The 13701-nt window shown below is 45.2% G+C and overlaps 1 protein-coding gene across 1 annotated transcript in view; it reads left to right on the top strand.

Moving 5' to 3' along the window:
- The window catches only part of LOC146856150 (V-type proton ATPase subunit S1-like), a 296718-nt gene that overhangs the window by 262949 nt on the left and 20068 nt on the right, over positions 1-13701 (top strand). The window contains exons 7-9 of the mRNA XM_085654192.1: positions 308-552; positions 10139-10192; positions 10357-10597. Coding sequence (XP_085510318.1) covers positions 308-552; positions 10139-10192; positions 10357-10597 — 540 coding nt within the window. The remainder of the gene's footprint in view (positions 1-307; positions 553-10138; positions 10193-10356; positions 10598-13701) is intronic.

Below are 13701 nucleotides of genomic sequence, written 5' to 3'. Positions count from 1 at the left end.
ACACTGCTTGTTCCTAAAAAGCCAACCAGACTAGCGCAGAAGAAGTGACTAGACATTGCTCTTTGAAAATGCTTTGTTATCACATATCAAAATATTAATCTACACTGCAGCTTCTACGTTTAACTCGATGGGCAAAGTTTTAAAACTGGGGATTAATGTTTATAATTTATGCTACAACTTCTCTTGCAATGGAATACCTTCAGTGCTGCCAGTCTCCCATAGCCTGACTGGAAAATAAACTCCACCAGGTCAAAGACAGCCTTTCTCTTCCATTGAAGCTAAGAACTTGTGTTTGATTCCCTTACAGATTCACAGCGGTTTCCATGAGACATCAGCGAGGAGACGGCGGCTGATGGCAGAAGGCGCAGCCATAGACACAGTTCCGTATCCCCCCTTGAATGTGACTAATGGAACAGGCACATGCATCATTTTATATGCCACAAACATCACTCTGACGGTCAACGGAACCATTAAACTGGACTTGACCAACCAGACCTTCGTGTCTAGAGTCGCTAACACTAGTTCATCTGCCTGTTCAACCGGAAACACAACGTAAGTATTAGTTCCAATAGCCCAGGCTTCTCCACATGAGTAATGCCATAAGAGCAGAAATGTGACTTTTCCCAAACATATCCTGAGTCAGCCGTAAAACATTGAGTTGGTATTCAGTATGTCATCAGTAGTGAACATCTGCACATGCCGTACACAGGTCTTTCTAAATGAGTGCTAGCCCAAGTCCTCCATGCTCAAAGAGAACCAAATGCAGATCTGGCAAAAATGTTCAAAGGGACCCTGCTTTATTTTTTCCCTCTCCTCCTATGTCTCCTTTTCCATGCATACATTCTGGGTTTCTCCTTCTCGCCTTTCTTTCTCTCTCTGATCTCACTCCATCCTCTTGTTTTCCCTCCACTCTCTCATTCACACCTATCTTTCTTTCCCTCCTGTGTCTCTCATTTTACTTCTACCCCCAGCCGTGTCTGCTGCAGTCAGTGGTGTCTCTAGAGGAGGGCCAGATGGGGTGATTGCCCCACCTCTATTTGTCCTGCCCCCCTTGTGCCCCTCCACCACTGCTACCAAATGTATCAGGAGGTGACACAGAAAACACTACACCTTGCCACACATATTCATTTGTCCAAGCACCAACCAGTCTATTGTCTACCCCCTCCTAAAAATCCTTGCTGGAGAGGTCACTGGCTGCAATAAACCTACCGGAGCTGAAGAGAAAGGCAGAGGTGCAAGTTGCAGCCATGGGCCTTTAAAAAAGCACAGTTTTCAGCACTTTAGATATCACAGGATGATGGGAACTCTTCTGGACTGCTGCAACATAATCTCTGTATGGAACACAGGATGATAAAACCTCCTTTGTGCTACTGCTACTGGATCGCTGTTGGACTTGGCCCTTTCTGCAGTGTCATCCCCAATTTTTTTGCCTTCCTCCTCCTATTTTTAGTGAATTCGATTTTGTTGGCAGTAGGACTCTGTGCACTTATTTAATTTACTTGTACGTCACTAGTAAAGTGGCACTACCTGTGCCCAGGGCCTTCCATTTCAACTTGGCAAAATAAACCTATTGCCAGGCCCAAACCTTCCTTTTCAATACACATAAGTCACCCCTAGGGTAGGCTGTGGACAGCCAAGAGGGCAGGGCGCAATGTACTTAAAAGTAGGACATCTACTTGTAAGTTTTACACTACTTCATGGCCATCTCCTAATTGGATAACATTGGAGTTACCTTATTACAAGTGTAATTTCCAAATGGGAATAGGTAACCCGTTCATGTTGGGTGTCTATGGAACTGTAATTTCAAATCCTAACTTATGGTGACATCGGATTTCAAATTACAATTTTTAACATGCCATTTGGTGCCTGCAGCCGGTATGTGGGTCACATGACTGGGTGTGAGTGACAGTTGGGCTTTGTGTTGTCCTCCTAGACAGCTACACACATTTGGGAGCTTAGTTGTCACTGGATTGGCTATCACTGGCACAGAGGGAGGAGCTGGGCCCACTCCCTCTTACATTTGAATAGGCTGTGTCCTCCCTCCACATAAAGGGCTGCATACCCCCTGTAGGGAATCTGGAGCCAGTGCCAGGAAGGCAGGGCACCTGTACACTTCAAAGGTATGCCTCTAGAACATTCTCCCCAATTCAAAGGTAAAGCAGGTATAAATACTGGACCTCAGACACCACCACTTCAGTACACTTCAGAACCTGTGAATACTCTGTCAGGAAGAAGGACTGCTGTGCTTCTACAAGGACTGCAACTCTGCTGGACTGCTGCTGTGAAGGAACTACTATCCTGCTGTGCCGATCTGCTTCCTGCTGCTCTCTTGCATGGTTGAGCATAACCGGACTTGTATCTCCTAAACCCAGAACCCGGAGTGACCCCAATGGCTAGTTGGCTGGCCTTGTGATCTGAAACATCAGGGACATGACAGGCTTCCCACAAACCATGTCCCTACATCTGGACTCTGCCATCTGTGAGTCTACTTTGCCAAGTGGTGCCACCCCAGTCCTGGACTCTTTTGGAAATGGGCTTAAGGTGGTCTGCCAGGCTCTTTGGATCCTGTAGAACTGACGCATCTCCTCTGCTGTGCGGCACAACTCCAAATAGAACCGACGCATCTCTGTTGCTACGTGGATTGGACCTGTCGCAAAGATCAGCATCGCCTCTGCAGACTGAAATCCCTTCGGATTCATCCACTGCAGGATGCATCTTCGGAGTAGGCCTTTACATCCCTCATTGATGGCAGCCTCGACGACGACGCAGGACTTCACCCCTACTGTGCGCCACATCCTTGACGCTGGAATTCACATTGCAAGCCCTGTCAACAGGATTCTTGACGACGACGCAGGTACTTGCATCGCAGTTTCACCACATCTCAAAACCGAAGAATCATTTTGGCTGTATGACGCATCTTCAACGCGGATCCTTACATCGCTCCGCAACCCAAAATTAGCTGGGTTCCTGTAGCTGGCCTGCGCTCCATCGTGGTCGGCCTAAACTTGCGACTTTGTCCTGGTCCGGTGCATTCAGATACCCACAGTTGGTCCTTTGTGCTTTTTGGCGCTATCTTTACTCAAATCTTTAATATTGAATATTTCCGGTTCTACTCATTTGATTTTTGTCATTTTAGTCTTGTTTTTTATTTATTAAAGAACGTTCTATTTTATAAGTTGGCGTGGGATCATTTGTGGTGCGTTGTTTTCACTTTATTACTGTTTGATTTGAAGTGTTGCACCAATACTTACACGTTACCTCTAAGTTATGCTTGACAGCTCTGTGCCAGGGTACCAGGTGGTTGAGCACAGGTTAATTTAAGGTTGGCTTGTGCCTCAACCTGACAAGGATTGTGGTTGCTGTTTGACCAGCACTCACACCCCAGTCAACCAACAATCCAATTTCTCACAATTTCTATATGGAACATAGGATGATGGGCGCTCCTTTGTCCTGCCGCTATGTGATCTCTGTATGGAACAAGGGATGGCAGGAGCTCCTATATACTTCTGCTTCTCCATCTCTGTATAGAACACTTTATGATCGGTGCTACTGCGTGCTACTGCTGCTCAATCTCTGTATGGAACACTGGATGACGGAAGCCCCTGTGTGCTCCTGCTACTCAATCTCTGTACATAACACAGGATTACAAGAGCTCCTCTGTGCTATCACTACTGGATCTCAATATGGAGTACAGTATGATGGAGCTCCTATGTGCTACCACTGCTCAATCTCTGTTTGTAAGACAAGATTATAAAAGCTCCTGCATTCTACTGCTATTCGATCTCCGTTTGGAACATAGGATGATGGGAACTCCTCTGGACTGCTGCTTCATGATCTCTAAATGGAATGCAAGATGACAGAAGCTCATGTATACATGTATGCCAGTAATAATATGAAAACACCCCCACAAGAAGAATCCCACTCCAAATTAGTAAAAATAGAGTGAATTTTAATCAATAAAACAAGATTAAAATGACAAAGATCCAATCAGTACAACTGGAGATATGCAAGTTTGAAGATTTCCATGAACAAAGCACAAAGCGCTAACTGTGGATCTTTGGTTGCACCGGACATGGCCAGAGTCACAAATTCAGGCCGACCGCGATGGAGCACGGGCCAGCATCAGGGATCCGGTTAGGCATGCTGAACAAGAATGCCTTAAATCCTGAATGAGGACCGTTGCGAGGTCCCACGTCGATGATGAGTTGCGCAGAAGAGATGATGCGAGGTCCGGGTCAGAGAAGCTTCGGTTTTGGGGAGCTGCGTAGTTGCGATGCAAAGTCCTGTGTCATCAACGAGAAGGCTGTCAACTAGGAGGCCTGCGATGCAAGGGTCTTTGTCAAGGATGAGACACACAGTGGCGGTTTTAATGAGGTTGCGGGCTGCGGCAGTGATGCGAGATCCTTGGGAAATGCAAACGCAGCAGAGATGATGAGTTGGCCCCGATCAGGATAGTGCCTTGCAGCAAAGGAAATGTGTGGGTTCTGGTGGATCTACACATGGGCTGTCAGAAAACCTTGAGACACACTTCCAAGAGACTAAGACTGGAATGGCACCACTTGGTAGAGTAGGACTCACAGTTGCAGAGTCCAGTTGCTGGTTACAAGAGACTAGCCCCTGGAGTCACCCTGGTGGCCCTGGGTACAAGTTACAGTCGAGTCCTTCTCACCAAAGCAAGAGGGCAGAAGGTCAGCAGGGTCATAGGTCATCAGGGCAGCAGTACCCCAGGGTAGCAGTCCAGCAGAGTGGCAGTCCTTTCAGTAGCAAAGTAATCTTTCTTCATGGCAGAGCCTTTCACAGTTCCAGAAGTGTACTGAAGAGTGGGTTTCTAAGTTCTAATATTTATACCAGGTGCCTTCTGGGAAGTGGTAGAAACTTTTAGAGGATTCCATTTGAATTGCCCAGGTTTCCTGCCTCCACTGGCTCCAGGCTAACCGCAGGGGATATGCAATCCTCTATGTGGAGGCAGAGCACTGCCTATTCCGGTGTAAGTGAGCTCTACCTAACTCTGTCCTCCCATACTGCCAGTAATAACTCATCCAGGTACACCTAAGGTATTTATTTTGAGTGGCTGTCTAGGAGGAATACACACAGACCTAGTGCCAACTACACCCAGTCATGTATCCCAGAGAAAATCTGCAAGCACTAAATGGCCAAGGTAGTAAAATGCCAAATTTCTAAAAGTGGCATTTTCAAAATTGTACTTGAAAATCTGACTTTACCATAATGAGGATTTCTCATAACAAATTCTATAGACACCAAACATGAACTGTTGACTTGGTTCCATTTGGAAGTTATCCTTATTAAGGGGCTGATTCCGATCCGGGTCGGAAGGGCACCAAATGCGATCCGGCCGGAAAAACTACGAGCCGTACGCGTGTTTTGCGCCCGACTCGTACAGCTGTACGAGCGAGCAAGTACGATGCGAGCTACGTGAAATTCACTGACCGAGTCGTTTCCGGGTCCGAACTGCTCCATACGTCTCGGTCGTAAGCTAACCGTGGCGTGCAATGGATGCAATTTACGACCGAGCCAGTACGATGCACGCGTCGGACAGCCTGTGCGAGCCGGAGTGTCCGGCTCGCAAAACGTCCGGGTGGTTGCCTTTGGGGGTTCACGTCGGACCCCCTGACACCCGCAGCCCTACGACTCAGACACAGGGGGAGACCCAAGGGTCCCCCCAACACAGGCATGTACGATGCGGATGGCACCGATGCGTACCCACTGTAGGGGGCGCCCTTGTGCGAGACGTACCCATTCAGTCAATGGGAACCCATGTACGCGTCGTACGACCAGCTCCTATTGACTTCTATGGGAGTCCAACCGAACCGAGTCCGGCAGCATACGGCCGCATCGTACTCACTCGGTCGGACTGCAGGACTCCGGCTCGGTCGGAGAACACTCCGGATCCGGCCCGGTCGGAGTGCTTTCCGACCCGGATCGGAATCGGCACCTTAATGTAATAAGGTAGCCCCAATGTTATCCTAAGGGAGAGGTAGGCCTTGTAACAGTAAAAAACGAATTTAACAGTTTTGCACTATCGGGACTTTTAAAACTTAAAAGTACATGTCCAACTTTTTAAAAACATTGCACCCAGCCCTGTGGGCTGTTTAGGTCATATCCAAGGGGTGACTTATGTGTATTAGAAAGGAAGGTTTGGGCCTAGCAAAAGGTTTATTTTGCCATGTCGACATGGAAGTTCAAAACTGCACACACAGGCTGCAATGGCAGGCCTGGGACATGTTTAAAAGGCTACTTAAGTGGTTGCACAAGCAGTGCTTCAGGCACACTGGTAGCATTTAATTTACAGACCCTGGGCACACGTAGTACCACTTTACTAGGGACTATTGAATAAATAAATAGGCCAATTGAGTGCTGAACCAAGGAATCAATGTTACCATGTTTTAAGGAATGAGCATACACATTATAGCACTGGCTATCAGTGGTCAAGTGCACAGAGTCCTAAGGCCAACAAAAACGAGTTCAGAAAAATATGGAGTAAGGCAAAAGGTTTGGGTGAAGACCACCCTAAGGCTTACAGGTCTAACAATCACTTAATGGAACACCGGATGACAAAAAATCCTGCTAATTACTGCTACTCAACCTTTGTATGAAACACTGGATGACGGGAGCCCCTGTGTGCTATCGCTATTCGATCTCTGCATGTAACACAGGATGAGAAGAGCCCATGTGTGTTACCACTACTGGATCTCTATATGGAAAACTGTGGTACTTGATCTCTGTATGGAACACAGGCTGGTGGTAAATCCTGTGGACTCCCGCTCCATGCTCTCTGTATGGCACACAGGATGACAAAAGCTCCTTTGTGCTTCTGCTACTCGATCTCAGCATGATGGGAGCTCCCGTGTGGTGCCTTTATGCACACTCTGCATGGAACATAGTATGATGTGAGCTCCTGTGTTCTACCACCACTCCGTCTCTGTATGGAACACAGAATGATGGGTTCTCCTGTGTACTACCACTCTTTGTTTTCTGTGTGGAACACAGGATGATGGAAGCTCCTATTTACTACTGTTACTTGATCTCTGTGTGGAACACAGGTTGACGAGCTCCTGAATACAACTGCTATGCTAACTCAGTATAGAACACAGGGTGACAGCAGCTCCTGTGTGCTACTGCTACACGATTTCTGGATGTAGTTCAAAATTACAGGAACTCCTGTGTGCTTTTGCTACTCCATCTCTCTTTGGAACACACAATAAAGGGGGCTCCTGTGTAGTGCTGAAAGTGACCTCTGTATGGAACACAGAATGATGGGAGCTCCTATTTACTACTGCTACTTGATCTCTGTGTGGAACACAGGATGGCAGGAGATCCTGCATACTACCGCTACACTAATTCTGCATAGAATACGGGGGAATATTTACAATAAAATGTTGGAGTGCGGTGTTACTCCAATATTGGTAACGCTATGCTCCAACATTTTTTAAACACAGAGATGCACTGTATTTAGAAAAAATACAGTGCACCCCTGTGTTTCCTCTAGCTCAGGCACAAAAAAAGCTGCCTAGCTCAAGCGCAGGCCCCCGTGCGCCATATTGCAAGGGTGCCTGTGCTGCAGGGGTGATTGTTTATGTGCAGGAAGGAACACCTTCCTGCACATAAATAATCTTTGCTGTTTGTATGTGTGCTGCAGAATAGAAACAGCATAATACGAGGAGAAAGTAATAATTTCTCCTCGTATTACCATCCTAAGACTAGTTTTACTTGGCCTTAGTTTTTGACACTGCACCATCCTTGTAAATCTGGGGCAGCGTCAAAAAGCAATGGGTGTTACAGCGGAAAACCCACTGCACGCCCCTTTCATGCTAAGTGAAGCACGAAAAGGGGCCTTATTTACAAGGTGGCACCAAGCCACATAAAGTGGCTTAACGCCGCTTTGTTTGTAAGGAGACGGGGATATCGCCACCAGAATGTCACTAAAAGGGACGTTATTGTGGCGATATCCCCTTGTAAATATGCCCCAGCGTGACACAGGAGCTCCTGTGTGCTACTGCTACTCCATCTCTGTGAGGAACACAGGATAAAAGGAGCTCCTGTCTACTACATCTACGTGATCTCCGTATGGAACACAGGCTGGCGGGATCTCCTACTTCTGTCTACTCCATTCTCTTTGGAACACAGGATGATGGAAGCTCCTGTGTGCTATCGCTGCTTGCTCTCTCAGTGGCATTGACCAGGGGAATCCTGTAGCATCTAGCAGAGTCATTGTGATCTGATCTTTATTGAACCTCGCCCTGATGAGGGCACAGGCTATATCGTCATTTCGTTACCCTGCTTGGTAAACGCAGGACTCACGCAAAAAGCGCGCTGTACTATCACAGTGCGTCATGAACTAGTTGGCGCCAGTATCTGGTGAGTACTCGAGGAATTGCCACAAAGACCTTTCTTTTCTGACGTCCTGTCACGAGTTTGAACCCAATGTGGTTTGACAGCTTGCAGCTATGATTTTCACATCGAGCTGATACCAAGCACCAGTGCATAAATCCGTAAACTCCTACTTTCAACACAAAGCTCAATATGTTTTTTTCTGTAAAGTATCCCAGACGTCATTGCCAGTGCTTTTAAGCACAGTACCTTTGTCCAGTTTTACCATGACCCTATATCAAGTTTCAGTTACCCCATTTTTACAGACATGCCCCCAATATACATTGACGTTGCCCAGTTTGCACAATCCTCTCAAAGTGCATCGTTTATTTCTTCAAAGGCCCAAAAGATATGACCTTTGCCTGCTTTGCACACTGCATCAAAGCACATTTCACTTTCCCAGTATGCACAGTGACCTCAATGTACAGTTCTGTTAGCCAGTATAGAGCATGTGCAGAATGCCCTTGCCCAGCGGGAACATTGCCTTCAAGGACACTGCCCTTGCATAGTTTGCACAAAGTTCAAAGCACGTGAAGCTCACCCATTTTGCAGCATAAAAAGCCTACAGCATATCGCCTTGCCCAATGTTCACAGAGCCCCAAAACATACTGTCCTTTCCCATCTGGCGCAACACCCAAAAATGATCCCCTGTCCTCAGCTTACATAAAGTCCATTAAACACTTTGCCCGCCTCCAGTTTGCACAGTTTCCCTAAAGTGCATTGCTTTTACTCAGTTTGCACAATTCCCCAAATGTATTGACTTTGCAGATTTTGCACATATCATACAAATCACATTACTCGTGCCCAGTTGGAACAGCGACCCATTGTACACCGATCCTACCCACATATCAATGCCCCAAATCAAATTGTGCATACCCACCTACACAATTTCCCAAACATATTTTTTAGGTCAATAATCATCATGCCCCAAAAGTACATTGTCCTTGCTAAATGTACCCATTGTCCCAAAGCACATTTCCCACAGAGCATCAATGTGCCCTTGCTTGCAAAGAGCCTCAAATGCTATTGTACATTTCTTGCAGTCTCACAGCACAATGGTCTTGCACAATGTTCACATCCACATTGCTTATAACTAAGGCTCCCGGTTTCATGGTATTTATTTTTTAGGCATTTCCGTCTGTATTTATCCATATTTCTTTGTTGTCAACTTTATCTGTATTTATTCATATTTACTATGGGTATTGTGAAAAAAATAAAGCTGAAACTGGCCTATTTCCACATTTATTTAACCAATGAATATGCATGCATGCTTGAATGCCTGCCAGGTTCAGTGATATGAACACACCTAGAAGCCAAATCAATGCACTGATATGAAAATATGCACATTTCAGTAACAGCCTTGTGCATATCTACTGCTGTTTAAGCCTCTTTACTGAAATTCCTTTCTTTTTTAACCCCCTTACCTATCTCTCCACAAAGTTATAGGCCTTGCAGTCATTGCAAAGTGTATTTAGGATCACACAAAAAACACCCAATTTCCGTTTTTATCCACATTTAAAAATGAATACAGACAAGAAAATAACTGGTTTTCAGTCTGTATTTCTCTGTAAATATCAGTAAAAACGGAAAACAGGGAGCCTTACTTATAACCAGTTTTCCAAACACCTCCAAAGCAGACGGTCTGGACTTTGCTCATTTGCACAATGTCCCACGCTGTAGAGCTTTCTGTCAGCAAGCACACTTTGCGGAATTTCTAACATTATCGTTTTTTGTCCCTTGTCCGTTACAGCTTGTCCTTGAAATATTATAATTTGACGACAGACATCAGGAGCCTTGAGATAAGGTATGATTGAGTTGTCATAAACGAAAAGACTTAATTTGAAAATACTTTTGTATATTCGCTGTTTTGTTTATCATAAGCTTAGAATAGATAATACTTTCACACTCAACTTCTCACATTTTCCTTTCAGGTATGACACATTAAAGTTTGTTTCGTTTGGCTTTCAGATTTGCAATGAGCAATCAATTCTACTCGGGCTCGGCCCGGAACTGGTTCACAGTCGACAATGTTCAGATAATTGAAAACAACAACGGCCCCGGGGCTCTCTTCAGCATCCCCTACGCCTCCTCTCCGGCGGAATACTCGTTTCATTGTCAATGGGTGGGCACTAGCGCCCTCTATGGGGCAGTGATGACGCCAGCCAATGCAGCGGCCAAGAACTGGGATGTCAGCATTTCAGGGTTCCAGGTGAGGAGCCAATCGCGATTCTCATGTCGGGAAACATGCCGTTTATTGTTCTCCCTTTGGTAAAGATTTCAAGGTAGAAAATTAGGACTCAGCTGGCCCACACAGGACCTGGGGCCAGATGTATCAAGCAGTTTTTGCGTCCGGAAAAATGCATTTTTGTATGTCTTATTCCCAAATTGCGATTAGGTAACATTACCGAATTGTAGTTTGGAATTGCAAATACATACCTTTTTGGTATTAGAAAGGGGCGTTCCAAAGGCGTCCCTTCCTAATACGAAATTGCAGTGGTATGTAAGAATGTTTAGCGCCCAAAATGCGGTCGCTAAACATTCGCATTTTACCACCTGCTTCAAATCAGTGGTAACCCATTCAAAAATGGGATGGGGTTCCTAGCCTTTGTGAATGTTCGTAAAAACACTTTTTAAGAGCAGTCAGTAGTTCTATGGACCACTCCCTACTCTTAAAAAATGAAATTAAAACTTTTCATTTTTCTTTTTTAAACACATCCCATATTTACGTTTTTTTTTTTTTATTATTTAAAAGCAGTCACAGACATGGTGGTCTCCTGACCCCAGCGGGCCACCATCCCTCTGCTTTTAGCAATTCCTAATGGGTTGCAAATTGCGACGTACCTCATTAATGTTCATGAGGTGGGTTGATTTGCGACCCACTAGGAATCGCTAAATGAAACTAGAATTTCATACATTAGGAATAGCAATTTCCTAATTGCGAATCACAGAGAATTGCAATTAGGTAATTACTATTCCTAATATTGATACATCTGGCCATGCATTTTATCAGTCACAAACGGCCCATGCGACCGGTATAATGCATTTTCAAATGTACCAACCCTATTTTGCGAGGTGGTATTCTATTGCCGACTCACAAAATAGGGTTTGCGAGTTGCTATTAGGATGAGGCGTGCTAAGGGCGTCCCTTCCTAATAGCGAGTCACCCTGGAATATGAAAACATTTGCAGTTTACCACCAATTTAAAATTGGTGGTAAACCATTGGCAAACAGAAAGGGGTCCCGAAGGACCCTTTGCCCTTTGTGAATGAGGGCGCCAACATTTTTCAGAGCAGGCAGTAGTCCCATGGACCACAGCTCACTCTGAAAAAATGAAAAGGAAACCTTTCATTTTTATTTTTGAAAAGCATCCCATTGTCCTTTCATGAAAAATGGGCTGCATTTCTTTTTTAAACTGCTTTATTTAAAAAGCAGTTACAGAAATGGTGGTCTGCTGCCTCCAGCAGGCCACCATCCCTGTGGGTGCTGTCCATTCCGAATGGATCGCAAATTGCGACCTGCCTCATTAATATTAATACAAGCAGGTTCCTTGCGACCCATTTGGGAATCGCAAACAGTGTCTCACACACACTGTTGTACATTAGAGATTGTGACTTTGCAAATTGTGAGTCCTAGTCTCTATTGGTCGTGCATCTGGCCCCTGATCACTGGGCCCGATTCACAGGCCTAACTTAAGACAAAATCCCCACTGTTTTTAGAGGATGGGACTGTGCCTGTGTTTTATCAGACACAGTAAAACTCAGTAGCACACCCAGTAAAACCTAGGCACCTGCCATCCAGCCATCCACTATCAGTGTTTATGGCTGGAATGGGATTACCTTTTCAATTGAAAATGGGCCTACAGTATCTAGAGTGCATTCATTTATAGGCCTTAGCAGAAGTTGAAGTAGTATCTCTGGGGAATCACATGCATGTGTTGTAAAAATAAATTATAACACTTCCCATAATTTTTGTTGGAAAAGAAAGAAAAAAAAAACGCCCTGAATGGATAATGCTGACTATCAGGTGAACGCGATGGGAAGGGGATCTCCTGCGCTGTGAAGCCTAGGGAGGGACAGAGAGCTAAAAAAGAAACAATAAGCCTTCCTGTCAGGGTACCTGACAGGGGTGTTGGAACACTTTTCAGAGTGGGGGTGCTGCCGTCAATGTTATATCAATGGGCTTGTGAAAAATTCATGTGTTACACAAAGAGGAGCAACTGAGCCACGCCCATTTGGCAGAAGAATGATTGGAAAGTACTGTGTGCGCATCACTAAAGCATGGTGTGCGACAGTGTTACCTTTTACAGAGAGCACATTTCCCATTGCAGTAGTCTCTTTATTTGCATCAGTCATGAAGATTTACAACTAAACATATGTAGTGTGCAACTCTGGGGAAATCTGATTTCTGTGCATTCTTATCACTTGTGCATAACACAAGTACAGTCTTTTGGTTTGAATTGATCCTGCAATAATATCTGGGCCTGATTCACAAAGGGCCTTCGCACTCGTGACACGCCCCACAGTCTCGTCACGGGAGCTCTGCATTACAGTTTCTTATTATGAAGGTCCCGCCACCAGGGCGGGCCCCCGCCATGATTGCGGGGCCTCTGCCAAGAGTGCGGAGGAGGCCTTTTATGAATAAGGCCCTTTATTCCCATCACACCTCAGAATCACAAACCTCCCTGCTAGATAAGCAGCAGTTTGTCAGAGGACTTTGCATGGCACTTGACCTCTGTGTTTCAACTTACAACAAATGCACAAGATACAAACAAAATCTAAAGGCCTCTTTATTGCCCATTCCCTTTCTGAAGTCCTGCATGATTATCTTAAGGGTGCAGAAGCACCTCCTGCACCCCTAATTCCAGCGCCCCTGGTGCCTGACGCCTGAAAGAAATGTAAATGTGTAGATTTGGTTAAGGTCAAGGTTGCTTGAATACCAGTATAGTCTTTAATTGATGGAGTCACTTCAAGCTTCATAGTTATGAAGATTTGTTCTTTTCCAGAGGTAATGTAAGGGTGTTATCAGCTGAGTTCTGGATAAAGTCCTTTGAAGGAACTCACTAGATTACATGTGCCTATTACTAAAATATTAGTATTTGAAAGCATTTGTTTTATTTGAAAACTACATCTTTGCACATTTTACATCAGCCTTACTTCGTTTTAAAATAATGACTCACATATTGACACTGCTTTCTGTCCTAGCCAGGGACCTCGCAACCATATAAATACACAAGTCACTATTCCACAGAGTGCCAACTAGGAAGCAATTCTCAGACTTTGTGTTTACACCTATAGAAATCTGCAGTGAATGCAT

The sequence above is a fragment of the Triturus cristatus genome, chromosome 4_1, assembly GCF_964204655.1.
Source record: "Triturus cristatus chromosome 4_1, aTriCri1.1, whole genome shotgun sequence".
Taxonomy (NCBI): domain Eukaryota; kingdom Metazoa; phylum Chordata; class Amphibia; order Caudata; family Salamandridae; genus Triturus; species Triturus cristatus.
The sequence above is the reverse complement of the archived record's forward strand: the minus strand, read 5'-3'. Positions and strand labels throughout refer to the sequence as shown.